Here is a 27,930-nt window from a genome sequence, read left to right as displayed (position 1 = left end):
AAAACAAGAAGATAGTGGACTGTTATTAAATGGTTTTACTTAAATAAAAAAGATACAACACATTTATAGTAGACAACATCTGTTCAGAGGCCTGTTTAAGATGAAAACCAATGTGTTTTGTGTGTGAAATCCTCCTTTTATAGATATAGGGCATTTTTACAGATTATTGATTCTGCACAAATCTGAGACAATGATTTTACCTCTGACCAAATTACAGAACAGCATGGGCAAAATGTAAAGACAATCCACAAATAAAAAAAATAATAAAGCAAAAGAAAAACTATATATCAAGTCATTAACTGATTTAATCTGAGAATTGTTAATATTTTAGTAAAAAATGTGCCTCTACTAAAAAGATCTTTTTAAATGTAGTATTTGGCTAGCCACACTAACACAGGCCTGTACACCACAGACAACCAATAAGAGTAACACTTAGATGTGGCATGTCCATGTGAAGATGCTCTTGATCAAAGGAAGTTTATTAGTAGCTGCTTACGAATGTGTACATCATCTGAACTGAGCACACGACTGAAATTTGTCAGGATGTGGCTGAAAGATGAAAGAGCCCAGAGGAAATACTGCAAATTAAAAGCAAAATCAAACCTCATAAAGGGTCCTGTACAGCCGTAACAATCATAGTCTTACCCAGTACCTTTACACAGTGCCACTAACATTTATTACAGAAATACAACAGGCCCCATTTTCATGCCCCTGGATTGCTCTGGGGATCAAACAAGCCTCAGACAAAGTTTCACTCAAAACTCCTTTAAACAGAAGAGCTTAAGGGCAAGGCAAACAGCAAACAATTGTAAAGACATATTTGGCAAATAATTATTGTATAAACATTCTGTGCTTCTTCTCTATTGCGTTTACTGGCTCTCTACCGATGCTTCATGATTACACTGCAATTAAAAATGAACTGAATAACAGTCAGCCACAAGAATGCGAGAGCTTTATCCATAGTTTTACCCCAAAATACATCTATGCAGATTAAAGAAGTGAATTGCTGACAATTACTAAGAACAATGTGCCAGAATACTACCGTTATGAAATTAAAAAGAAATGCTACTTATTGTATAAAGTGCAGATTACCACAGCATCATGTGACCAGTCAAAGTACACAGGCTTAGGTAGGCTACATCCATACTTGCGCAAAACAATGGGGATTTTCAGAGATCAACTATCTCTAAATTCCCAATAAAAACAGCTGTAATTTTAAAGGTGCTATCAAATGGAATTATAAATAAACTCAACTTATTTCATGTGCCAAGAATAACCAAGAAACAATTAAAGGCCTATGAATAATGTTAATGTAACTAACTATGCTTCATGGAAGTTGAGTTGCTAAAGAGGAGGGACTTAATTCTTAGCTTATATATAAAAAAATCAAAAGATTAAAAGCATGTACTATTAGTTTAGAGATGGTCATAAAACTTATCGACATGTTCTATAGTCTATGTAAAGATGCAGAAATTATAGGGAACTAACCATTAAATGGCCCCACATTTTAGGTGAAACAGATCATGCCTTAAATGTTTATGCTGATTGTTGGAAGCATATGTGATCCAGGCTAATAAGGAGTTAAAGCCAGTAAAAAATCAATAAACGATTACTCGATACAGAGAGGCATGAAACGGTCTACATTTGGTGACATGCACAAATACAAACACGGCAGAGAAACAGATTTACAGCTTTGAAAACACTGATAAATCCTCAATCAAAGAACCCCAATTTGTGCACGTTTAGTTGATGAATAAGACTTAATGGCGCTCTTGTGCTTTTGTATGAGGTTGCATTTACATTACTATAACACACGATTCAGAGGTACCACTGATCACTCAGAGAAACTAATCTACACCTAAAACCAAATCTACACATGATCCAGAGAGTGTCCTGTGATTAAGGTGCATGGGTTCCACATTCAGATGGAGCTGGATCTCATAGCCTGGGTCGAGACTCAAGCTTTGAGGAGAAATGAGTACAAGTGAAAGGCCATGTTTTTGTGTTTACAAACACATCTGAGGGCCACAGATGGGAGGATCGATGCTGATTTGTAGTTTACTTGTAGCGCTAAACTTATTTTCTTTAAAATGGAATGTTTTTGATGTTGAAAGCTTGGAAAAATGTAAGCAAATAAATGGAAGGATAGGATCTACTTCTGATCTGTCTCTGTCCACTTCTCGCAAAAAACTTACCACCACAAAAAAGCTGTATATTACAAAAATAACTATTTTCCATTTCCCAAAAATAAGGAAATGGGAAATAGTAACAAAAGTTGATGGCTGCATTACCAGTTCTCACTTAATAAAACCTAAAGATTTCCACTTTCTGCACAGGAAATACTTTTAAAAAGCTTTGATATCGAATCAAAAAGAAAGTCAGTGGTATTGGTCGACTCTACAGAAGAAGGCAGCAGCTGCTATGATTTGTGTGAGATGTTTTGGGTTGTGTTCCTCAAACATTTCAGGTCTTACTACTGAAAAACAAACCACCACAAACTGCAGTGAGTTTCCCTGCACAAGGCCAACGTGATACCATACAATTCAAATGAAAAAGACAGCAGGAAGAAGAGTTAAAAGGTTGTGTGACACAAGAGTTATGAGACACAAATACATAAACATACACACACACTTGAGACAAGAATCCTGTCAGAAAAGCCAAGGAGAACCAGCTCCTTTTCCATAATGGCATTTCAGTGTTAGTCAGAGAACTGCTACACATGATGCACAGTAAGCTCCAGTGTACTAGTTGAGTGTCTCATTTTTAAAATGCAGCAGAGACCGACTACGGGAAATGGATTCCATGTTCTTCTGCTCGTCCTGTCACCTCCTCTGTTTGAAGAGACAGAGCAGATGGAGCTTCTTCTGAGTCGAAGTCTCCATAGTGAAATGGAGCTCTAGAAGGACTCGTGCCGCTGGGCAGTTATGTGCTGCATGTTTCTATGTTTCCGGGCTGGTGACTGTGGTGATGGAGGGAGTGGGGCCGATGATCTTGGTGTACTGGCTGAAGATGGCGTCAAAGGCCTCGTCTCTGTGAATCATGGCACCAAACACTAGAGGCTGAGAAAGAAAAGAGTGGATGAGCAGAGTCTCCAGATATGTAAATGTAACTTAAGTTTGAATGCTTGCTGCTTACCTTTTGTGTGGATGGTGTGGCTATAGAGATTCCCATCCCAGAGCCGGGCAATACGGACAAAACCTTATACTGCAATTAACAAAAGGCAGTACAAATATTCAGGCAGAGAATTAATTGTAGAACTAGAAGAATATAAAAGAGCAGTCACAGATTTCTCTACACGGCATTTCATACAGCCATACCTTCTGAATATCTGTAATGTCTTGGAGTTTGATGACTTTATTCTTCTTTGACGAAGTGGACCGGGAGCTGGAGCTTTCAAAACATAAGTAACTGCAAGAGAAAAGAAAGGCCCATTGGGTAAAAATTAAAAATATACTAATATCATTTAGATGACTGTGCAACATAAATTAAATGTAATTACATTTACTGAAAATGAAAAGCTGTGTGTGTAGTGTTTACAGACGTACTTTTCTGTCACATAGAGGACCCCGTTACGTATGTAATCAGTGGGCATTTTCCTGTCCCTGTTGATCAAACAGCATCGCCATCCATTCTCACACACTGCAAAGAGAAATGCATAAACAACATAATGAATTATAATAATGCAGCAAACAGTGCTGTTGACAAAAGCAGTTAGCATTTATGCTGTAAATTAAATATCTAAAAATCAGTGGTATTAGATGTACAAATAAGTACATGTTGTGGGTGTTTAACATATAATTGTAATTCAAACTTCAAATATTCTCCAGCTTTTTTGTTATTTCATGGTCACTTGTGTAGCATTAAAAATGACAATTGTCATTTTATTAAACAAAAAATAATCTAAAAATGAAGCAGAGGAGTATTTATTGGTCACTGCATTCATTATGAGTTCCATTAAGGAAACAGTTACTATGGAAAAAGCTACTACAATGACAGAAGTGCAGGAGAACGTTTGAAAATTGAATTACAGTAATAGGTTACATCAAACATTTATTTATGTATTTCTGCAAGATGCACTTAAACGTATCTGCATTCCTTCATCATGTCTGATAGACATCCAGATACGAGAGACCTTTTTTAATTACATTTTTTTGAGGGATGTTTTTACCAAAGTCAGAATATTCATCTATCGATGAAAACCGTTCTGTGTCACATCTGTGCTTTTTCCCCCTACAAAGTAAACCTGGGTGAACATCCTCTAGGTGTGGTGAATCCATCATTTTGTTCCAGGAGTTGAAAATGTATGCCTTTCAGTTTGACAAAGGCAATAGCAGCTGCAGCTGTAGCACTAGTATGCTCGTACCTGCTAGGGGGCGTTCATTCTCAGAAAGGTTGAAGACTTCATGGAATGGCCCTCTCTTGGTGCTGTAGGCCCTCCCGCTCTCTTCCTCACGACCAATGCCACTGGGCATTCCAGCTCCCAGGCTTCCACGTGCCACCATAGGCTGGATTTGCTGCAGGGGGCAGACAGATTCATTTAAAACACAGTAGCAATACGAGACAGGGAGGCTAGATTAGCAGAGGACCTCTTCCATGCTGATACAGGATCAAGAACCTACTGTTTCCTCTTCATTACAATCCAGAGGTAGCGCTGATCCCAGATCAGCACTGAAACGCAAAAGCCTATTTGCTGGGTGTTGACTTCAGGCTTCATCACGCCAGTGTCAGCCACTGGTGAGATCAGCAAGGCTCCAGAAAAGGCCTCATCCAGCACAGACCAGTGCAGTGAGCAGTGGCCACTGAGGCTTGGCTGTGGTTGTGTACTGAGATGAAAAATGCCAAACTCCTTCCTCTCTGGCTGTCAGATGTCAGCGAGAAAGGTCAGGGAAGGATGCAGTGGAATCGTGCAAAGCGCAAAGCCATGGAATCATACAGGCACTGCTTTACTACCTGAGCTAAACCGGACTGACACAATAAGACAGTGTGTTTCCTAAAGACAGAAACATCTCTGACTCATCTGTGCGCTGGCCTGATGAACATTCTTTACATGAAACATATTCAGTGTAACAGGGAAGATGGTTTTATTCTATTTATTCTACATCTCTTTTGACGATACGTGCAGAGTGCCAAGAAAATCATACAGTGCTGTACAAAGATCAGAGACCACCCTTGACTTAAATTTCTATCAGAATGTCCATTACGTTTAAGTTATTTATTTTCAGAATTAAGGAAAAAAATCAGAAATTACCAACCACCAACTACATTTGTTCAATTTTAAATGTCTTCCTTTTTTAGAAGAGTCATGTTACTGATCCCATAAAGCCCCTCATTTTGAAATTTCACTTTTTTAATGTAATTTTAAATTGGGTGTTATGTGAAATTTTCAGCAAAGATTAAATAAAAAACACAAAACATTCATTTGTTCATTCATTATCTGTAACCACTTGTCCTGTTCAGGGTCACGGTGGGTCCGGAGCCTACCCAAAATTCATTGGGCGCAAGGTGGGAACACACCCTGGAGGGGGCGCCAGTCCTTCACAGGGTGACACATACACACATTCACTCACACACTCACATCTACGGACACTTTTGAGTCGCCAATCCACTTACCAACGTGTGTTTTTGGACTGTGGGAGGAAACCAGAGCACCCGGAGGAAACCCACGCAGACACGGGGAGAACACACCAAACTCCTCACAGACAGTCACCCGGAGCGGGACTTGAACCCACAACCTCCAGGTCCCTGTGTGACAGCAACTCTACCTGTTGCGCCTCTGTGCCACACAAAAAGCAAAACAGAAATATGATAAATCTTTCCTCAAAAATGACCAAAATACGCTCTTCAGAGCACTCTCTGAGAATGGTGTGGGCATGGTCCAATACAAATGATAGTGGGTAATTGACACTATCACAGGAGAACGTTACCATGACAACACCCAGCCTTGAGACAGAGTAGTCGCAGGGTTTTTACTCTGAACTGCAGTTGTCATTTTACATAGGATACAAAATAAATATCACAGGCGGGTAGAATTGGCATTATACAGCTGTTCATTATGAACCTACGGACGTGTTTTGTGTGTCTTTGGGGTGGTTTATTGTGATTATTTTGTTAAAATAATTGCACCCAAGGGATACCTTCTAGTGTGTCTCCAAATGAATGCTTTCCCCCGCTGCTCCTCTGCTTTACATGCCGGCCCAGTGTGGCTGCTATCTCCGCTGCTACTTTGCTGAACTGCCGACCGAGTGGGTTTGTCATCCCCGCTGCTACTCTGCTTTACACGCCCTCCCAGTGCGGCTGCTATCTCCGCTGCTACTCTGTTATACACACAGACAACTAAGTCTTGTTGCTATGTCTGCTGTACTCAGACTTAATCCATTCATGCTTGTTCTGTATTATTTTGTGTTCTGTTTGCTCTGTTTATGCCTTTCAATGTTTCTATGTCTTGATGATTGTGAGCATTTTTTTCTAGTTCTTGATATAAATGTAATGTATCATTATGATTATTATTTAGATGATTCAGAAGTTCCAGGAGCAAATAACCTGCACTCATGGTTTGCGACAGACTGGTAGTTTCTTGCGTCTCCAGCAGAATTAAAAACAACATACTTAAATACACACCTAGCTCATTGTTAGTTGAGCTTACTGTTTTGGTAGTCATAGTGTTCCAGTCTTGACGTCTTCCTTTGTGGGCTGCTGCAAGTCTATGTGCTTTTATAAACTCAATGGACATTCAGCCAATTCTAAGCTGTTAGGAGGAACACTCCCTCTCCATAGCTTGGTTTATAGTTGGATAGATAGTTTGCTGACTAAGATGGCTCCTAATCTTTAGCTCACCAGTTTCTTTGACTCAGAGAGTACGCGTGGCTATGGTAGCCTTCTGATTGGTCTGGGTAATACTGACATAAGCATTACCCACTTTTAGGACTGCCCATTCTACAGTACTGTTCTCTACTCTACAGAGCAGTACTGGTCATTTTTGAGGAGAGATTTATCGTAATTTCTGTTTTGTGTTTTTTATTTAAACTTTTCACATAACACCCAAGTTTAGAATTATTAAAAAAACAAACAAAGAAATTAATTTCCAAGGTGCTTTAACGAAATTGCTTCTCTGCATTTAACCCATCCATGGTAGTGAACACAAACACACACTATAAGCAATTTTCCACACACACTAGGGACAGTGAACACATACACAACCGGAGCAGGGGACTGCCAACTACCTCCGTTCCTAGGGAACAGTTTAGGGGTCAGGTGCTTTGCTCATGTGCACTTCAGCTGTAGATGAATTTGTTGTTTTCGTTCTGGGATTTGAACCGGTTCCCCTCAGGGCTCAAGCTCACTTCTCTAAGACCACCTCTATTTCCTTTTCTCAGTAACAGCTTTGTGAGCGCTACACTATCGGAGCGCTGCATTGTGTTAAACTGCCTTCTCACAGTAAAAGGATGGACAAAGATGGAAATGTTTCTTCACATCTGAAGCAGGAGTCAAGCTTTTTTTTTCTCCTCAAGGTCTCTCATAAAATAAAATCTCTGTATGGCCTACTGTTTATGTGAGGGGGCAGACTAAGTGTTCTGCCAGGTCTTACATGTAATCTACAAGTCACCTTTTCTTTACATATTTTAAAGTATTTTTTAATTTGAGTTTGGAAACTTAACTTTTCATCAAAAAAATCAGCCAAAAAATTAAATCCTGCACTTAATGGACATTTTGACTGGAAACATAATAAACAAAGGGCAGCCTTTTGCAAGTACTGTAGCCCATCATATGTGATGGAATATGCTATGTATATGAATAGATTTGTATTACTCAAAGGCTTCTTACACAAACAGAAACAAATGTGTTCTGAATGCAAAACAAAACATAGCCTGTAACCCTGTTACTAAATATACATATATCAGAAGCATAGTAGGCTCTAACTTACTTCATAAATTATAGAAATATATATTCTTAATCACTGACACCAGAAAAACCAAGTTTCCACTGCATTATCTATGTGAAAGTATGTGTAACACATATCACATATATATTAATATACATGTAAGACACATTAAAATACAGATTTCTAATCAATGCCTGAGGGGTTTATTTGCTTCTTCTTCCAAATTGTGCTTTTGTAGACATTGCTTGGCTGTTCTGTTGTCAAAACCCCTGGTGTCCCAGCTACTGACTACTAACTACAACTATATGTAACTCCTACAACACACACACACACACAATAACTGAAGAAAAATCTAATAACCCCCTAATGGCAATGAATCAAAAGCATACTTGTAATTTTTAATAAAATATTTTTGTTCTGTATGCATAAATTAAAACTGTGCTGTAGGTTTTTGATCCATTCTCCAGATGTTTACTGGTCTAAAATCCCTTATCTATTTTTACACACACACACACACACACACACACACACACACACACACACACACACACACACACATCCACACACATCCACACACATCCACACACACACGCAGGATCAGCAAGTGGTGGCAAACACAGGCACTGCTGTCAAGCCAAAGGCCACATCAGTATCCCTACCTTTTCAAACCCAGACAGCTGAGAGAGAAAGATAACAGAGCACAAGTGTGACAGACTATTACTCCAAATAAAACTACTGGCCTTAGCTCTCCAGGACACTTGAAACAGGCTGATCACTTGAAGTGACATTCCTAATCAAAATGTCTAGTTATATATATATATATATATAATATTTGAGGGTGTCTTTGGATTTAAAATGCTTTTCTTTAACATGTACTGGAGAGGTTTTATTCTAACATACACACACACACACAAACAAACACTTACCCGTCTGTTGAGGGTGGTGCTGTTGCGCTCTTTGAGCTGTGGGTCAGTCGGCAGGCTTTTCCATATGATGTAGGGGGTATCATACTTATCCCTAAGTTTGGGGCAGCTCTTGAAGGTGAAGTCAATTATAAAGAACTTGATTCCAGCATACAGCCCTGGTGTAAATATGAAATGATTAATTTGTGACCATCAACATCTATTTTCAAATGATGCCCGTGAACGTATGTGCACATATCTTACCAATAATGAAGCCCAGGAGTTTGTACGGTAATAAGCATGAAGCAATAAATGCCATCCACAAACCAATATATAACTTCTGAGTGATCTCCGGATGCACCCACATGAACAGACTGCAAAAGGCACATACACAATGTACATGGATGTATTTACAGAAGCTGGATGAAATTACACAACACACCATACAAAAAAAAAAAATAAAACCTGCTTCATATTTTCTCATTTACTACATGTGTACATGTGTTTGTTTCTGACACTAATGAAAATATATAAAATATAAAATATACTGCTCACTACTCACTTCTTGATTTTCTCCAAGACATCTGACATTTTTCCAAACAGGTTCTGTGAAAACATAAAGCTATTAATAAACCTTTCTTTAACATCTGAAGTATGAACAGACATATTTCTACTGTTTGCTGCCGTAAGTAAAGTGTTGGCCATGTTCTCTGCTGTAATAATGAATCAGGATGGTATACCTGTGCCTTCTGTGCCACATCTAACACTAACTGGAATTTCTCTGAAACAGTCAGATCTTCTTTTGGAGGCTCCTGTGGTTTAAAAATGAGAGAGAGAGAGAAAAAAAACAGTGAATCAGAAATAATCTTTTCTTTTTCATTTTCATTGATAGATGACCAATTATTTCCAAGTATCTATTGCACTAATAGGTCTGTGCTTCTATTTACCATTGGCTCAGACACCTCAGGCACAATGCTCCACTGAATCCTCCAGCCTCTGAAACAGCAAAATGGTGACATGTTATTAATGTACTTGACTGTTTTTATTTTAGAATGTTTTATTTTTGCTCACAGACTCCATGCCACAATACAGTCTAAATTAGATGCAGATCTAATTTTATTCTAAAAATAAATTGTTACTCAATAATCATAATTAAGTAATTTATTGCTCCAAACTGTAAAAGTTTAATCAGAACTGGCATGAACTGTTATTGGACTTACTTTGCTATGAGGTAATTTAAGGACAGGCGTAGAATGGCTAAAAATAGAAACATGGGAATGGCCCAGCCATGCCACACAGCGTTCATATAGATCTATGGAAAGAGAGAGAGAGAGAGAGAGAGAGAGAGAGAGAGAGAGAGAGAGAGAGAGAACTCTGCTAGATATAAGGTCAAATATTCTGTCGTCTTAAAAAAAACATCAGCCACAATATTCATTACTTTATATGCCCCCATCATACTGCATCATGGGTGCATGTTAGAATTTTTAATTACAATTATATGTTACAGAAAAACACCTTAAAACTTGTTTGTACTGACCATTTGAACATCTGTTCTTATGATGCTATTTTGTAACATTTAAAAACAAAAACAAACTTTGGATATTGTCAGTAACTGATGAAAGAGCTTGATTAACGTGTTGTTTAATAAAAAGTGCATAATTAAGCCACGCAACTGGAGATAGTGCATCTCTATATCTGTGTTCAATTTTAAACGTGGCACTAATCCAAAGTGTAGAATATGTCATATGACAGTCACCCTGTGTGTTTGTGTGTGTAAGTGTGTTGCTCACAATGAAAGCAATGGCTGATGTGTAGACAGAGTGCCAGCTGGATAAGGCAGAAAGGTTCCTCATGAAGTTAGTGACAGGCTTAGCACCTCGCTCTGTAAACACATTTACAAACACATTTAGAAGATGTCCTGAAAGTAACAGATCAGATACTGTAGTAAACCTTGGCCAAAAAAGGCAGAAAAACATGTAGGAATTGTTGGGCTCTATTATAACCAGCACAACTATGTCTCTACTTACTGAGTCGTCTCATATTTTCAGTTAATCTGTAACAAGAGCAGAAGGTGAAGATTAATTATTTACCAGTGCACCAACAGCCATTGATCACTGCTGAATTGTATCTACAAAATAAAAGAAACATCTGTTTGAAAACCACCACCAGGGGGGTGGACTATAGTGACTCGATGTGAAAGTCTTCCTCAGTGAAACCAGGACAAATAGAACCACTAATATTTCTCAGGTGAATACTAGGAGCCTAAACATAGAACGCAGCACTACCTGTTAAAACTGATTTCTGAATGGTCACAGTATGCATGGAGCACCATAAGGACATGCTCTAAATAATGATCCCACCGGAGAACCACACTTAAGTGGAATTTTCAAAGGACTAACATATGTTTAATGAGCAGAGGTGACTGGTTGAATTGCTCTGTTCCACATGTGACACATTGACATATTACAGCTGTTCTGGTCACTTCACCTTTTAGCACTGAGTGGCTCCTCTGTCTCTACTGTGTTCTCCTCAGGCTGGAAGCGGAAGTCTTCTATATACACGCCAAAGTGTTCGTACAGCCACTTCCACAGTTTAGAGCTCAGAGACCCCTTCTGCTTCTCTCCTGTCAGTAGGAAAGGGCTATTAGTGTAGGAACAGGACCAAAAAAGAATAGTTTTCACAGACATTGCACATTTGTTCAAACAAATTAATTTAAATGCTATGTTCATAGTGAACAATGCTCTGACTATTTGTGTTTAGTGTAGCATTTTAGGCAACAGATACAAGCACTGGCAAATCTGGTTCAGTCCGTATAAACTGCATGATTGTACATTTTAGTTTCTATAGCATAGGGGGCTGGGCGGGTTTGTCTAAATACTCATTACCTAGTGGGGACCAAAGTCTGTTTACACATTCACATTGTGGTGACTTGTTGTCCTTATGGGGCAGAAACCATGTCCCCATGACCCAAATCATTACATTTTAAGGTGAAGATTTAAAGGGTAAGTCTCTAAATTCTAAATGAATGGAAGTCCCCTTAAATCATGAGACGAGACTGTGCGTGTTTGTGTTTGTGTATGTTTCTGTATCAAACCATTAATTCATTCATTATCTGTAACCGCTTATCCAGTTCAGGGTTACGGTGGGTCCAGAGCCAAGAGCAAGAATACACCCTGGAGGGGGCACCAGTCCTTCACAAAGCAACAAAGACACATTCACTAATACCTACGGACATTTTGAGTCGCCAATCCACCTACCAACGTGTGTTTTTGGACTGTGGGAGGAAACCGGGGCACACGGAGGAAACCCACGTGGGCACAGCGAGAACACACCAACTCCTCACAGACAGTCACCCGGAGCGGGATTGAACCCACAACCTCCAGGTCCCTGGAGCTGTGTGACTGCAACACTACCTGTTTTATCCTTCAGAATTACTGTGAATTATTTTTGATACTGTGCCTAATTTAAAAACAATTTTTCCCTGGAATTGGACCTAACTCTAATCCCATACAAACAGTGGTCACCTGGTTCCCTGCTGAACAAACAAAGAAAATGTATGAAAGTATGTGTCCCACCACTCTCTATGTGTTCACTCACACACAGACAGACACACACAAATACAAACACAAACACCTGTGACCTGTTTGGAAAAGATTTCTGATTACAAATCATTGCAGATATTATTATTATTGCTATGATCTTGACATTACAAATACACGTCTTCTCTCATCCATATTAACTAGCAAGAGTCATTCCGTAGAAAGCGCACACAGTCAAATACTCTGGACTTTAAGGATAATTACAGTAACACTCACTGCTAGGGCAGATACAGGCCAGAAATACTAACAGGAGACAATCTGGCTGAAGTTGACATGACTGGAAACAGAATTAAGTAGTGTGGAGATCTAGCTTTTACCTTTTACAGCAACTGAAATCAAAAACAGACATGGGACACCAAAGCAGTGGCCATCTCTGTCAGCTCACCTGTTCCATTGACTGTAGGGCCATGTGTTTTGGGAGGAGGTGGTGGAGAGTCCTCCAGCCTATGTGTGACACATACAAAAATATTACAGAATCTGGCTGAACATATGTAATGCTAAGCTAATAAAGCATAATAAATTTGAGCTGCAACTATATACACCCCCCCACCCCAGTCCTACCTGGTTTTGAGAACTTCATTCATTTTTTGTTCAAGCTCGACTCTTTTTGTGCGCTCTTTCTCCAGCTCCTGCTTCAGTGTCTCTACGTTTGTCTCCTCTCGAAGTTTCCTCAGCTCCTCCTCTGAGAGACACAGAACAGCAGAATACAGGGACATGGCTGAGAACGGATGAGGGAATTCCTGACACAGTTTCCTAACACTTCCACACAAATTACACTTCAGATAATAATTTCAGCAAGTCTCTTTCAAATTTGAGGATAAATGCTGGTATATAATTATGAATTCTTAAATCTTGGTTCTGAAAACTGTTTAATAAGTTGTGTAGCAATATTATATGATATTTTTATTCTGCTACATAACACAATAATGCAGTGTCAGCAGTGAATCATGTGAGGTCGGCCCTCTGAGCGGGGAAACACGAAGAAGGTTAATCTGTTGTTTTTTATTTGTGGTCATGAGAGGGCCCTAAACCTCTTAGCCCTACCCCTTCTTTTTGCCTAGGGGTAGGGCTGTCTCAATTCTGGTTAAGAAAAAAGGCTGTATACCCTTTAAAACTGAGATTAATTCAAGGGCACACTTCAAACCAAGGGCTATGAACGCCTTGTAAATCACAGTAAAGATAGCTGTGCAAGTGAACAAAGAAAGCCACAAGTATTAGTATTTTCTCTTTTGATAGACTTTGATAACCAGTGTGGGCTTCACGGCGCTGCCACACAGCTCCAGGATCCTGGGGTTGTGGGTTTAGGTCCCCCTCCAAGTGACTATCTGTGACTTGTTTGTTGTGTTCTCCCCATGTCCGTGTGGGTTTCCTCCGGGTGCTCCAATTTCCTTCCACCGTCCAAACACACGTTGTTTGGTGGATTGGGGTCTCATAGGTGTGTGTGTGTGAGTGAATGTGTGAATGTATGTTGCCCTGTGAAGGACTGCCGCCCCCTCCAGGGTGTGTTCCTGCCCTGCACCCAGTGATTCCGGGTAGGCTTCGTACCTACCACGACCCTGAACTGGATAAGCATTTACAGACAATGAATGACTGAATGAATGATAACCAGTGTATAACCTTTGTTTAGAGTAGTTTCAATGCATAATGTCCCCTTACGTCATACCAAACATCACTTGTAATATGTTGATGTCTCTAAATATCCAGTTCCACCTTGTCCAAACTGTGTTCTGATGACTTATCAGGGCTTTAAAAGGTTGTTCAAGGAAGATTTTAATTACAACAACTTGTAACTCCCAAGAGGCAAGATAACATTTGAAAAAAAGTAGTAGGGGTAAAAATTTTCAAATGGCTTTATTTCTTAGAAATTAGTTGGAATGGGGGTGGCATGACTTAAAACAGGTCGAGAAACACTTGTTTATATGATGCTCCTATCCAGAATCTGTTCAAAGAGAATACACCTGAATGTCAACAAGCACCCAGAGTCATCTTGGGTAGAACATGTTTAAATATCTTAATTCCCTTGAGCATAAATGTCTCTCTAAATCTCCATCAACTTGCTTCATGCCTGTATCAAACAAACACTCTCATTGGCAATCTCATTTAGGCTACATTTGGACAGCTAGTCAACTCTGATTCTAATCCAAAACCAGCCAATAGGCACCAGACATGAGGAAATGTAAGCAGATTCATTCAATTTCACACTTTCATTTATGACTTGTCAAAACCCACAGGTGCCAAATCAGGCAAGCCAAAAAACCTCTTCACTCTGAGCGTGACCAGGGTCACCTGGAAAAAAGCTCATCCTCATTTATAATTCAGCTCAGGCTCAGGCTCTGCCAGTGGCTCTGTCCTCATCCTAAAGACCCCTTGATGCTGACATAAGGGCAGGTGTAATAGAGGAGACACACAAGCTAACATTTCAACTCCATTCACAAAATACATTCATTAATACTAATTTCAGTTATCCTACATGTATCCTTCACATGAGGTTCAGAGATCTGTTTGTGCAGTAATGTTGGTCGTGGTAGAGCCTAACAGAGCTGCTGAACTAACCATGTACTCTAACTGCCCACATAAGAAATCTCCCAGTGTAGTGCAGTCCTTGTTTATGAACTATGGACCTAAATCCACAGATTCAATATCTGCTCAAAGGCGAAGTATAATATTCAGAAGATTTTACCCCACCATTTTCTGCTTTCAATGTGTTTGCATGCTGGAAACTGGTCTGATGTGTTTTTTTCGAAGCCCCAGTGTCATTAAACAAGTAAAGGAATGAAGAGGACATGTCAGGCACGTAAACTGTAAACTGTAGCATGCTGTTGCATCTCAAGAAGCCTGCTACTCCATCAGCTGTGACTATGACTGTCCCTAACCTCTTCTTCTCACACTGATGAAGTGCCAAACAAGGAAAAAAAACATGAGTATTGAGTTACACATTGTTTAATTCAAAGCTGTGAACTTGGACATTGCATGTGGGGACACTGCTAACTCATTAGAGAGGCTGGGACACTGCGTCAGAGGAAGCTCCACTGACCCCCAGCACATTGCAGTAAGTGGCATATCAGTGGGATGGGCCCTTCAGTCCCAGAAGTGCAGACCACAGCAAGGCTGTCATTTGTCTGCAGATTTTGTCCCTGCTAGAGCACAGATATTCAATTTCCTCAGGTGTGCAGGAAGGATAGCCTTTAAACATGCATGATTACTCAATAAATACACTGATAAAAATCAAATCTACACATATGATTTCAAATCAGATAAAAGTCGATTTGGCAGAAGTGCTGTGTCTGCTATCTCAACTGGTAATCTGTATTCCCACCAGACACACGTTTAACCTTATGGGCTTATGTTTCACAGAGGACGAGGAACTGTATCCGTGATAGGCAGAAGTGCCAGCACTGCGACACAACCTATGACAGACACACACACACCCTCTAAACAGTAACAGCTTGTAAATATTGAGCAGTCTGGTAAAGTGAATGTGTCCCTGGCAGGAATAAAAGATCAGATTCTTGTGTTTCTCACACTGGGAGTCTAGAGGCTCCTGTTGCCATGTTAGCTCACCTGCCAAAACCAGTTAAACAGTCAGAAAGGCTTGTGGTTACACCTAAAGGTGTTGTTCAAAATTTTTTGTCTTTTTGTGCAATAGAATATTTTCTGTGTTTGCACACAACCCTGCCCCCGTAAATGGGAAACAATCTAAGTGTTCTCTGGCTATGCCATGTTTGAGAAAAAGCATCTGAAGATATTTGGACTGGGGAAAGACCTCAGAATGTTGAAAAGCATGAAAAGAGATGAGGATGTTGCTCTCTTCCTGCCTCTCAGGTTGGTAATATTGACATATTTCTGCGGTTACAGATAATTTGAGGTGGACTCTAAATTAAGCTAACTGCTAAAGTGCTACAAAACTAAACAACTCAAGTAACACATGAGTTTCTGTGGTAATTCATTGAGTAAAAATGTACAGACCAGTTAAAATTCAGCTACATACACGCTACTGTTGACTTCTTATGTAAACATATTGTTCCACCTTAAGCTATGTTTCTGAATGAACACAAAGTGTGGAAGGAGTTGGTTTTGCTATAACAATAGTTCTCCAGAATCATCTACATTGCCTTTAAGGCCATTTCAATGGGAGAGGTTTATTATTTGCACTTTTTGGTAACATCAAACTTGACAAAAATATGATATTATTATTTAGATAAATCAAGTCCTAATATATTTTTCTGAATATAGACTGGATGGCACAAGTATGTCGAGAAAAACCTGAGTACATCAGAATTGATATCACTGTGGAATCAATGTTTAAGGGTTAATCCATTGGCTAACATACCACTGGTCTGAGAACAGCCAAGAGATAAAAACGGCATGGTTTGTGCTATTGTCTACTCCTCCTGAACGACTATACTACAACAAATTTAGCAGCAATAATGTAGATAATAGAGAAATTATTACGTTTTTCCAAAGAATGGAGATAAAAAAAAAACATTGCTGTGTAACTCGTTCCATATGTTGTTTATCTCTTCCGTCGAGTTAGGACTTGTCCCATTGTGTCCCATGACAGTTTTAACTAACTGTAACTGCTGCAGGCTTTTCTGCAAACAACCTTAAACCAGCAGCACTAAAAATGACTGATACACACCAAACAGTTTTGGCGAATGCATGAAAAGATGCTAATGAATGACCTAATTGCTTATGCAGTTATAAGAGTCGGACAAAAGCCTTTCTAAACAAACGACAATGTGTCCACACACTGTGTGCATGAGCAGCCATGCCTCTCTTCGCTGAACGAACGTGTTAAGAATGGCAGTGTGAACACAAAGCCCAGTCCCGTGCCTGAGCCCTTCGTGGAAACAATGGCAAACTTTTCCCAGAACTTTTACATTTAATTTGACGACACTGTCCCCAGAGACAGAAAAGGAGGCCATGTCTGTTAGTCTAAAGGCTGATTATGTCCACAGTTCTACCTCAGGCAAATCACCTGGTCTTTCAACAGTAACTCAGCTGTATGCTTTCACGCTTCTTGTACAAATGCAAAGACATTAGCAAACAAGACTGTGAGGGAGAATTTAACAGTCTGCGCAGTTCACATACAAGGGTGCGGTGAAAGCAAACACCTTGTCTATTCAGTCCTGCTCTGATAATAGACTGGGTGTTATTCATTAAAATAATAATTACTTGAAAAATGTGGGTTTAATTTTTGATGATTATTACACTAGCTGGTGAAATATTGCTACAAACAAAAGTCCTCTAGTAAGGAAACATCCTGGTTACCATTAACTGCATGTTGCATGTTAACTGCAATACAAAATAACTTGAAAACACTAATTTTCAATAATTGCAAATGACAAAATATATGCCAGCATAAAGAAAAAAAAAAGACTTCCTTATCCATTTTAGACCTGGTGCTGAACTGAATTACAGTGTTAATAATGGTCCTCCACCGCAAGCATGAAAACATTATAGGACTATTCCTATAATTCTAAAGCAAAATATTCCCACACAGAAATCGCCATCTATAGCTTTGAGGTCACGCTGTTAGGCTTTCAAATCAAAACCCAGAGTCAAAGACCTCCAGCAGTCCATCAATATCTGCCCTTCTTCTAAACCGAGAGGCTTGTGTTGTGTAACGGCCTATTAATAAGCCTCGCCTAGATTTACAGGCAGCAGGCAGTGATATGAAAATCCTAGTGTGGCCTCTGCAGCTTTCTCGTTCAGCAGAGCCACACGCTCATACACACCGTACACACAGAGTCTAAAATTAGAACCAGCTGGTCCCTTGACACATCTAATGTAAGATAAGCCATTAAAGTACCACAAATCAAATGTAAACATAGAAGTCATTTTAACATTTTATCAAATGCTAAATGAATGGAAGTTCAAAAGGAGAGGTCTACAACCATTGTAAGTAATCATGTGTTTGTGTGTGTGTGTATTGACCCTTTAACTGGTGAAGGTATAATCTCCACACTAATGGAAAGGTGGAACAGGTCACAAAGCTTAGTCCCACACACACTGAAGAAATGAATAAAGCCTCAGATCCTGCTGAGAGTGATTACATTCCACTGCTAGAGGGGACAACCACAAAGATTTACACTGAGATAGAACCAGTCAGTTAACAGTTAACACACACACACACACACACACACAGACATACACACACACACATACACACACACACACACACACAAACACACTTTGCTGCTGGGTGAAGTTAACTGTGCCACGTTCTGCATTTCACTGCTCTGATTTAAAACTGCTTTTGGACCACAGAATAGTTACTGGAAGTGTCTGAGCGACTATTAAGACTTTTTCACCTAATTTGCATACATAAAAATTCATTTGTTACTAATCCTTTCCTTTTTTTTTACTCTGCAACCTTTCATCTGTTAGCACCAAAAACTGAATAAACTACAAGCATTTCATCAGCACATGTCATTACATAACCTTATGGTTGTTATACAGGGAAATAAACACATTTAGATGACTGCATGGTAACTTCTGTCAGGTCTCCATGTTACATCACAGAGCAACTAATGGGGTCTGCACCTACCAGGCCAACAAGCATACAACATGTTAACAGCTTACATTTCACTCGCGTGAAGAAAAAGTGACGTGTAATAAAGAAGATGCTGGAAAGGCTTGTGTCTTGATGAATGTAAGAAATGAATCTCGAGCAGCTGCAGATGATGTTTCATTCAAATGAAATATGATTAACAAAAAGGCACAGCTGTTCCAGAAGGATAACATTTCAATAATTAATGATTTTAAGGGGGATTTAGAAAAAAAAAGGATTTAGATACCTCATTATTTAAATGTCTGTGCGGTGCTTTCAGGCCAGCCCTAGTGAATATGAATTTTAGGCGCTTTTCCACTGCCACAGCCCTACCCAAAAAAGTACCCTGTCACTAATGAAAGAGAAAAAAGCAAAAAGTAGAGTTGAGTAGAGTAGTGTAGGGACCATGCAGTGGAAAATTCCATAAAAATGCAAATTTAATTACTATAAAATTTAACAAAAAAATGACAAAGTTCTAATTCAAGCAGCCCACGACCCTGAACTGGATAAGCGGTTACAGATAATGAATAAATGAATGAATAATTCAAGCAGGTTTCAGGATGGGCCTGGGAGACTGTGGTGACAACAGTGTAAAAGTGTAGCTGCTTACGAAGGAAGTGCTTCTCCAGTAAGGCAATCTCAAGGTGACCTTTAACTTCATTGAGTCTATCCGCCTCAGTCCTCTGGTAGTCCTGGATAGCAGCAGCAGCAGCCATGGTGATGGACCCTGGACCAGCCTAGACATACAAAGTAGCAGAGACAGAGAAAGATAGTGATGTCATATCCCACAGGTATGCACTCAAAGCACACACACACACACACACACACACACACACACACACACACACACACATACAAATAATAATAATAGCCCAACACTGTCCAAACAAAAACACACAAACTAAATTGGGCACACCCGTAAACCAGGACTAAGATACTAAGCTAAGAAAACATTTTAAAAGTCTTTAATGTGTTTGCAAAAGGTTTGGTGAAGGAATAGTACGTCTACAGAGTACAACACATATATTTCTGAAGCAAAAACATATCTTTAAAGGTGCATTTGCTAAATCATTTTATTCTCACAATCAGAATCACTCACAATCAGAATCTCATATGTATTTTACACATATGAGAAATATGAGTCAGTTAGTATTTGCACAGATGTGATTTTTTCTATATTCAAGAAAAAAAAGATTTTACAAAAGAGAAGTAAACCTAAATAAACAAAACCATAGAGAAGGTAAAAAGGATCCAGGAGAAAGGAGCTGGAGGAGATGAACGAATGGCGATATATGATCATTTCCACTTAAGCAGGAGACTTCCAGATGCAGCATAGACAGATGTTACTGTTGTAACAGTGCAGCCCTGCTCGACAGGTCATGTCTCCTGCTTTAGAAAATTGATTCTCCATTACGGCTCAGTGAATCAGGCGTGCAGTCGGGCTCCATGACTCCAGCCTGACCAGGGCATTAAACCATCATCTTCCTGGAAGTACAACATTACCAGGATTCTACAAAACAAGGCTGAGGTCACCAATCAAAGGCCCAGGGGGAGCCGTATCCAAGGTAACTGGTGCCCAAGCAGCCGCCCTTCAGAAGCTCGTGGAGACGCAACTAATCTGTCAACTGATCTTACTGGCAAAGAAGCACAAAGGAAAGAGAGAATCTCATGGTGTTCTAGCCACAACAAACTGCACCCACCCTACACCCTGTTATCATGTATAATGCAACTGAATAACTATCTTAAATATAAGCAGGAAAACAAGAAAGCATGTTTTTTAGCATTAGCATTAAATAGAAAACACCACAGATGATGCAAGTACAGAAAGAGAAACAATGCTTTCCCATTGCCTTTCATTATGGGCAAACATGAGTTTACCTTCTTAAGCTTCAGTAATAAAAGAGAAGCAATCTCACCAAGCTGATCTTAACTCCAACTGCAGGAATAGGTAAGACAAATCAAATGGATATCGGAGCAAAAGTCCTTTGGAAATGCGCTCCGTCTTACTACTGTCTGACAAGATGTAATAAAGCTACAGCTTTTTTTGGCTCATTAATCAACCGGTCTGGTTCTCTGTTGAGCCTGTTCAGCAGCCTCAAAAGCCACCATGGGTGGAGTCAAGTCAGCCTGGTTATTTTTACTGCTAAACACTGTGATATGACACAGTGTTTCATGTGTTTGGTTCCTGCAGCGTCCTCTCTGCTGTTGGCTCTAAACAGCACATGCACCACTTTCAACACTGACGTGGAACAAGAAATGCTTAAAAAATGCTGCAAATCCAACTGTAGTGATTTAGAAAAAAAATCTAAATATAAGTGGCAATGTGTAAGTAGGCCTAAATTCACACACACACACACACACAAACACACACATAGTTTTGATTGTGTAAATGTAAACTGGCCTGTCCAGAGTGATATATATATATATTGGCTATTTCTGGAAGGCCCTGTAAACCAGATACAGCTGTGAAAAATGTGTCAGCAAAAATCTATAATCAATAACCTGAACAATTTTTCTTGTCCTGTGTCTCATTTGATGCATGAACCATAGAGGGCTCCATTCAGGGGCCAAATATCAGTCAAAACTGAAGGTTATATTTCTGTAGACAGAGTAGCTTGGGACTAAATTGGAAACTCTCATTAATAGTCTTTCAGTTCTTAAGAGTATGTTTAATTTGCATATTGTGAATAGTACACATATTTAGAGTCTTGTAAAAAACACTTGAGTTAAAATCACTGCAAATAACTAGAATCAGTGTCAACCATATAATCTACTGGTGTAAATCAAGGTACACTTTTAAAGGTATTACAAATGTGGACTCTACTGTCATGTCAGAGCCACAAAGACATTTTTTAAACAAGGTTTCTTTAGGTTAGTAAACCTGTGTCTGTGCTTCTCAAGGGCCTCTGCATTGTAATGACCAAAGGAAGCTTGGTGTAAAACACACTCTCAGACACTGCAGACAAACACGCGTAAGTGGCTGATACGGTGTTGGAACTCAAGTCAATCTACAAATCTCTTTTTGCACTTGAACATTTTTGGTCATTTTTAGCATTCTGTCCCATTGCTGCATGGATTGCAAAGTTATATTTTTCCTATTACAAACAGCCAGAGGAGCATTACACTTCTCATAAATGTCAAGGTATGGTAATATTTTTCAATATTAAAGCACATATTGATGGTATTAACATACGAACCGGGTAACAGAATCACTGGGTACAAGGCAGAATCATGCCCTGGATAGGGCCATAGCACACAATGTGTGTCACAATATTTTGTTCTCCTGAGGTTTGATAGGTAGGAACTGGTGAAATAGAACTACCAGGGCCACATAAACATAGCTATATGACACACCCAAGTAGAGCGTGGGGTATTAGCCAACATTAAGGTTTTTAGTATCAGTATAGGATAACCCAAATTGATGCTGATCAGACTGTCTTTTAGTCTGAGCGCCAAAAACATCAAACCAAATTAATTAACTACCCAATAATATTTATCCAAGTCTTTTTGAACATTCTAACACTAAAACGACATGTAAGGCCAAATCTCTGCAGCTGCCAATATTACCCTAATTTGTTCACAAGTATTGCACATAGACTATCAGATGGCACAAATAAAGTGTGCCACAGTGATGCTGAATATCTGCTATTAAAGGAAATGTCTTGAAAAATAAATGAAAAATCACTTTGAAAATGAAAGAAACACCACTCAACATGAAAACACCACTTACAGGGTCCCGCAGCTCCTCCGCATCCTTGATGGAGACTCTAGGTTTTATCAGGAGGTCATCATTACATTCGCTGTCCGACGCATTGGGCGACTCTGCAAGGTCCAAGAACTCATCTCGCTTCTGTCCTCGGAACCTTATCTTGTCTAGTCGCTTTAGCATCTTCAGTAAACAGCTCCTTGCTTTTATCTCAGCATGGTGGATGGGAAGTCTGCAGGTCCAAAAACAAATGAAACCTGAACATAAATCGGACTTTGATAATAAAACAAAAGGACAGTGTATGGCTGTGTATAATGTCTGAGCTCAGTAAAGGAGCACTGATGAACAGGAGGAGACCTCACATATAAAACTGTAAAAACGGGCGGAGTCTTAAGTATCAAACTTAGATCTAATGACTATGAAGCTCCTTTGGAAATACATGTTTACTCACTGTATTTTCTTATCATACTTGAACAAATAAGCTGGCAGATAAAGACACACCTACGAACAGAGGACAGACAATACCAAGCCTATCCGGCGAGAAACTCTCCCTGAACAAGAGCCCATTAACAGGGTGACAAAGACATCTTCTCTTGGCAAATGGGTTCACAGCACTGGAGGGATTCATAGCTAGCAGTCAGCCTCTCTCACAATGAGAACAACTCTCAGCACTAGAGTGTGAGGCCTGTGAACTGGACTGGGCTGCCTCAATTACAGTGTAAATAAGAAGAGGAGAGAGAGAGAGAGAGAGAGAGAGAGAGAGAGAGAGAGAATCTCATTCTGTACACTATGTTCATTAGGATTCAGCCTGGGCTTCATTAGCTCCAAAAAGCTTCTAGGTATACCAGCTGACTAATGTTGGGCCTGATGGCCTGGGTATAAACTGACTAAAGTAAGATCAATGTATGAATCTATTTGAGTGGTAAAGAGGGGTACAGTTGTAGTAAAATTATAACACCACTATGACCAAAATAGACACAAAATCTGAGCTTTTCTAAGATAGTCCACTCTCAAGGCCACGTCCAAGGCCACACTATATATAGAAATAACAAATATTATGCACATATTATTATTTCAATAAAGTAACAACCCTTACAATGTACTGTGTGACACATAGAACATAGCCATATTTATTAGACAAAAATAAATAAATAATAAAAAGAGACTTCACTAATTGGGCACACCCAACAGTTCAGAAAGAGCTTTCTGTGTTTTTTAAGACCGTTTATGTAGTTTGTTTGTATCCATGAAATCATTTCTACAACCTGCCGACTTTCATCCACAACATGACTCAATTCACTACAATTAAAAAAGAATGGTCATAGACATTGATGGTTATTTTAACAACAGAACAAGAATACAAAGAGGGTGAATATGTGCTGCTACATTGATTATGCAAACAGGCCTCTCAGTCCTCCAAGCCTAAAGGCTGGCTTTATAAGTTTTGGCACGTTGTCTCTAGAGGGGGGAATATTGGTAAAGAGAGAGCAAAGGCTAAATTTCCCAGACGTTTCCAGGTTAGATTTCAGCAACTTCTGAAAATGTTGCAACAGAAATCCACACACAGCTCTGCTTAGATCTGTCACATGTCGGCATAGTTTGTGATAAAGCAGAGGTGTGGAGACTGCAGTAGCGCATCTTTCTGGATTAACAGTTGAAAGAAAATAAAACCCTGAAACTCTTTGGAGAGCCAAAAGCCCCCACAGTGTAGAAAAGTGTAGAAAGTGAAAACCAAACCCACTGCTCTGCCAAATCACTATTCAGTGCCATGGCTTGACCTCCGAGCAAACAAAGCCAGTCTGGGAACAAAGCATGTGGGACTGAGCTCAGAAACTCCAAAAGCTCGAGTGGTGTTCCCATTCGCCTCCTCTGGAAACTGACAGGGCCCAGGCCCAAGCCTCAATCTCCTCATTCATGGAAGAACCACCAGTGGAATTCCATTAATGAGGAAAGAGCTTGGTAACAGGGCACAGCAACTGATATTTCTTTATAGATGGCCTTCCTGCACAGATACATCAATGGGAGTCAGACAGAAAAGAGCAGAGATAAGAATAGGAAAGCCAGTAAAACACCCTCTCCTAATATATATACACTTAAAGGACCTGGATTACATTTTCACCTTGTAATGATTTTCATCATGTAAGCTCATATTTAGATATAACGTAACCACAAACACCTGGCCTATGACTCACTCACTTATAACCATATTTAGCAGGTTGAAGATTTTCCACAAGGTGGTGCTGTAAGCTCTTGTGTAGTTTTATATACCTCATACCTGTGATGCTTCACATCCCATTGCATCACATTTTCTTTATGTGTATTTGTACATACATTACATACAGCACATAAGACAGGAATAACAAAACACTTTCTATCAATACCACCAAGCTGACGAACTACACAGACAACTGACCAAACAAAACGTTCCTGTCTGCATTCACCTGCACTTCAACAGCAACAGACAAAAATAAACACTGGGCTATTAATTTCCAAACAAACAATCCAATATAGGAAGAATGTAAAAAAGCCCTGGAGGAATGTAAATAACAGTAGTTGGACAATAAGTTTGGTGAAGAAAAAAGTCAAGGGTGGGTCATGGTTTTCTTGACATTTCCACAATAAATAATGCAAGCATGGGGTATCCATCTGTGTCAGAATTTATGTCGATTCATCAGAACCTTCAGTCACAGCCCTAAAGTCAAAACAGTTTAAACTGAAGCAGACAAAAATGAACCTCCTTAGAATTTAAAGTTTGGATGTTGTTAAAATACTCTCCTGAACAAAACCCTGCAGAATCCAATATAAACACCATGCTGTACACTCAGTTCATTTGATAGAAATCAACAGGGTGTTGAGTTTTCATGGTTTATTGATGAATGCCACTCTTTCAGGCATGACCTGCTCCAGGTGACAGAACAGCACAATGCCAAATAACCTCCAAGACGACCTAAAACCTCACATTTGTAATTAAAAATAATAGGCTACTCATTTTTAAAATCAGTTATATCCATCTGCTCACTACTACTCCATCAACAGTAAACACTTCCCTGTAATTCACACATGTGTTGAGTGACTCCACTGCATTTGAGTGTTAAAAATGATACTTGTCTGCTGGTAAATCATGCCTCAAGATTATTTTCAAATGTTTGGACATGCATTTCAGTGACAGAGCTCGGAAGCACTAAAGTACCGCTGCCACTGTCTTCATGAATCACTTCCTGCCATCAAGGTGTCCAAAAGGGCTCTGTCCTAAGTCCACTTCTTGTATTCTTTAATGCCTGTCCTTTTTTATCAGCAGTAATCACCTGATGAGTTTTCATCATTCATATTTCCACATATATATATGCCCTTTGTCTTTTAGTGTGTAAGCCCCACCCCTCAGCAAAAAATAAATAAATAAATAAATTATTTTGAACACTAAAATGGAATATAAACCCAAATCTCTGCAGTTACAAAAAGGCAAAATACAACTCACCAGCACTCGGATGATTAGGTGTTGGTCATTTACTCATTAGACTCCCTGAAAGACGATGACAGAGATCAGTGTCAGTGTCTTTTCCTCAGAGATGAGTGACAATAATCAGACTCCTCTCATTCTCACAGAATGTCCAGTTCCTGAAAGGATGTGAGACTGGGTAGTGAACATTATCTGTAAGGCTCTCCTAGTTTCTTACATTTCTAAATCCGTTTCCTAATGGACTCTCAGCAGAGTGCAGAGAAGATGTCAATAAAAGGCTGCAGACGATAAACAACATCAATTTTTTATTTGCTGTAGGATTCAAATGATGGCCGCTTATTTTTTGTTAGGGTGAGTTTAGGGGGAAAAGAGTTTACATTATCACCAGCTCACACGCTTGCACTGTACAGATAAAAACACACAAGCTGTTTTTCTAGCACCTGCTGCTTTTGTAACATACAGAGTTCTAATCAATACGAGCTTTCACAACTGTTTGTTCAAGTTTGGCTTTATCAGAAAAAAAATAGTAACTGAAACTTTGGTGCTGTCAGTACTGTAGTAATAAGATAACATTCCACACAGTAACTTCTCCTGGATCGATAGCGTCAGCATGCAGCCAAAAACTCAACCCAACAAGGGATTAGGAGAACCCTGATATTTCAGTACGGACACAACAGTATAATAGACATATATATAATATGCATATAAAACATTTAAAACAATGTATCTTGATCCTTAAATACATTTTTGTATCACCAGCCTCCAATACAAAGACCCCCAAAGAATGTTCTTCCGATTCTCACACTAAACAAGGTTAAAATTGTGCCCTCTTTGGTAGATAAACTGCAGCTAGACAGTGTCCTTTAGTAGTGGAGATATCAGTGAAGCATTATGTATATCACTATAGCTAAACTTATCACAATGAGGGCGGAATATCGTCTTATTGTCCAGCCCTAATGTTACAGCTGTGGGAGAAACATCTGAGAGAGTGGCAGAGCAGACAGGACAGGCTCACACACACAGGCACGGTGTCTCCGTGTAGATTAGAAATGAACTGAAGTTAGAAACGGTACTGGAACAAAAGCCCAGCGCATTTGAGTCGGTTTCTGAAGCATTTCCCTCACCGTGCTGCAGTAATCCGCCGCGGATTTCTGTCAACGAGAGTCACCCTACAGCTCCGGTCTTCCGCCTGCTGCCAGACCCCCGAACAACAACACGGTCCGCTCCTCTTCTCACACTGGCGCGCGCACACACACAGCTTACAACATTCACACACACAAAGAGATGAGTGTTTGTGTGAAGTGAAGGTTAGCACCGTGCGGCATGGCAGCTGCTTTAAAAACGCTGCAGTGAAGCTGTAATAACGCGGTAATTGACCATTAATAACGTGGTACAAGCTCAGCGCCGCTGTCTTTAAAGCTGCTGTTGATTTTCACAGAGCCGCTCGGTTCCTAGTCCAGGAAATGTCGTCAATAGCAGCAACGGTTTTCTTAAAGGAGCCGCGACCCGAGACCCTGATTGCGGAGCTAACAAACGAAAACTTCATGTGAAATGTAGATGACTCATTTTGCAGTGCTCAGGGAAGAAGTGAATTTGAAGTGGTTTTGATGTTTGAATTGATTTAAAATACACAGCAAATTTATCAGGTTTACGTCGCCAATTTAATCTTAAATTAGCACTGATAGTGTTCAAAAATCTTACATTTTAACACCCAGTGTGACGTATTTGAATATTTTACTTTTGATTCATCCAAAATTTGTGATTTTAATACACTGAATTAAGCACAACATATTTTTTATCCTGATTTCACAATCCATTTTCAAGTGAAACTGAG

At 39.5% G+C, this 27,930-nt stretch overlaps 1 protein-coding gene across 2 annotated transcripts; it reads right to left on the bottom strand.

The window, feature by feature from the left end:
• Positions 1-35: 35 nt before the first annotated feature.
• gramd4b (GRAM domain containing 4b) lies at positions 36-27,505 on the bottom strand. 2 transcript variants are annotated; one of them, XM_066649766.1, is made up of 20 exons: positions 27,221-27,505; positions 26,115-26,159; positions 22,664-22,871; positions 19,544-19,670; positions 12,942-13,062; positions 12,766-12,824; positions 11,269-11,404; positions 10,809-10,834; positions 10,572-10,663; positions 10,002-10,093; positions 9,729-9,777; positions 9,522-9,593; positions 9,344-9,387; positions 9,046-9,155; positions 8,806-8,960; positions 4,364-4,514; positions 3,546-3,639; positions 3,318-3,408; positions 3,136-3,204; positions 36-3,059 (listed from the first exon to the last, which is right to left on the bottom strand). In XM_066649766.1, exons 3-20 carry the CDS (start codon positions 22,820-22,822, stop codon positions 2,940-2,942), a joined length of 1,767 nt encoding a protein of 588 aa, XP_066505863.1. In that variant the 5' UTR covers positions 22,823-22,871; positions 26,115-26,159; positions 27,221-27,505; the 3' UTR covers positions 36-2,939. The 2 variants fall into 2 exon arrangements, with proteins under 2 accessions (XP_066505863.1, XP_066505862.1); XM_066649765.1 differs by lacking the exon at positions 26,115-26,159 and adding an exon at positions 8,539-8,556 and having other exon boundaries at positions 27,221-27,276.
• Between the last annotated feature and the right edge of the window lie 425 nt (positions 27,506-27,930).

This window comes from Hoplias malabaricus, chromosome 17, assembly GCF_029633855.1.
Source record: "Hoplias malabaricus isolate fHopMal1 chromosome 17, fHopMal1.hap1, whole genome shotgun sequence".
Lineage (NCBI taxonomy): Eukaryota > Metazoa > Chordata > Actinopteri > Characiformes > Erythrinidae > Hoplias > Hoplias malabaricus.
This window is presented reverse-complemented; position numbering and strand designations above follow the sequence as displayed.

Excerpts from the sequence above, each read along its gene's own strand:
- gramd4b (XM_066649765.1), bottom strand. The coding sequence starts at position 22,822 with ATGCTAAAGCGACTAGACAAGATAAGGTTCCGAGGACAGAAGCGAGAT. Across the intron at positions 11,405-12,765 it reads CCCTACAGTCAATGGAACAG|GAGAGAAGCAGAAGGGGTCT; the intron begins GTGAGCTGACAG and ends TCCTACTGACAG. Across the intron at positions 3,060-3,135 it reads CCACACCATCCACACAAAAG|CCTCTAGTGTTTGGTGCCAT; the intron begins GTAAGCAGCAAG and ends TTTCTTTCTCAG.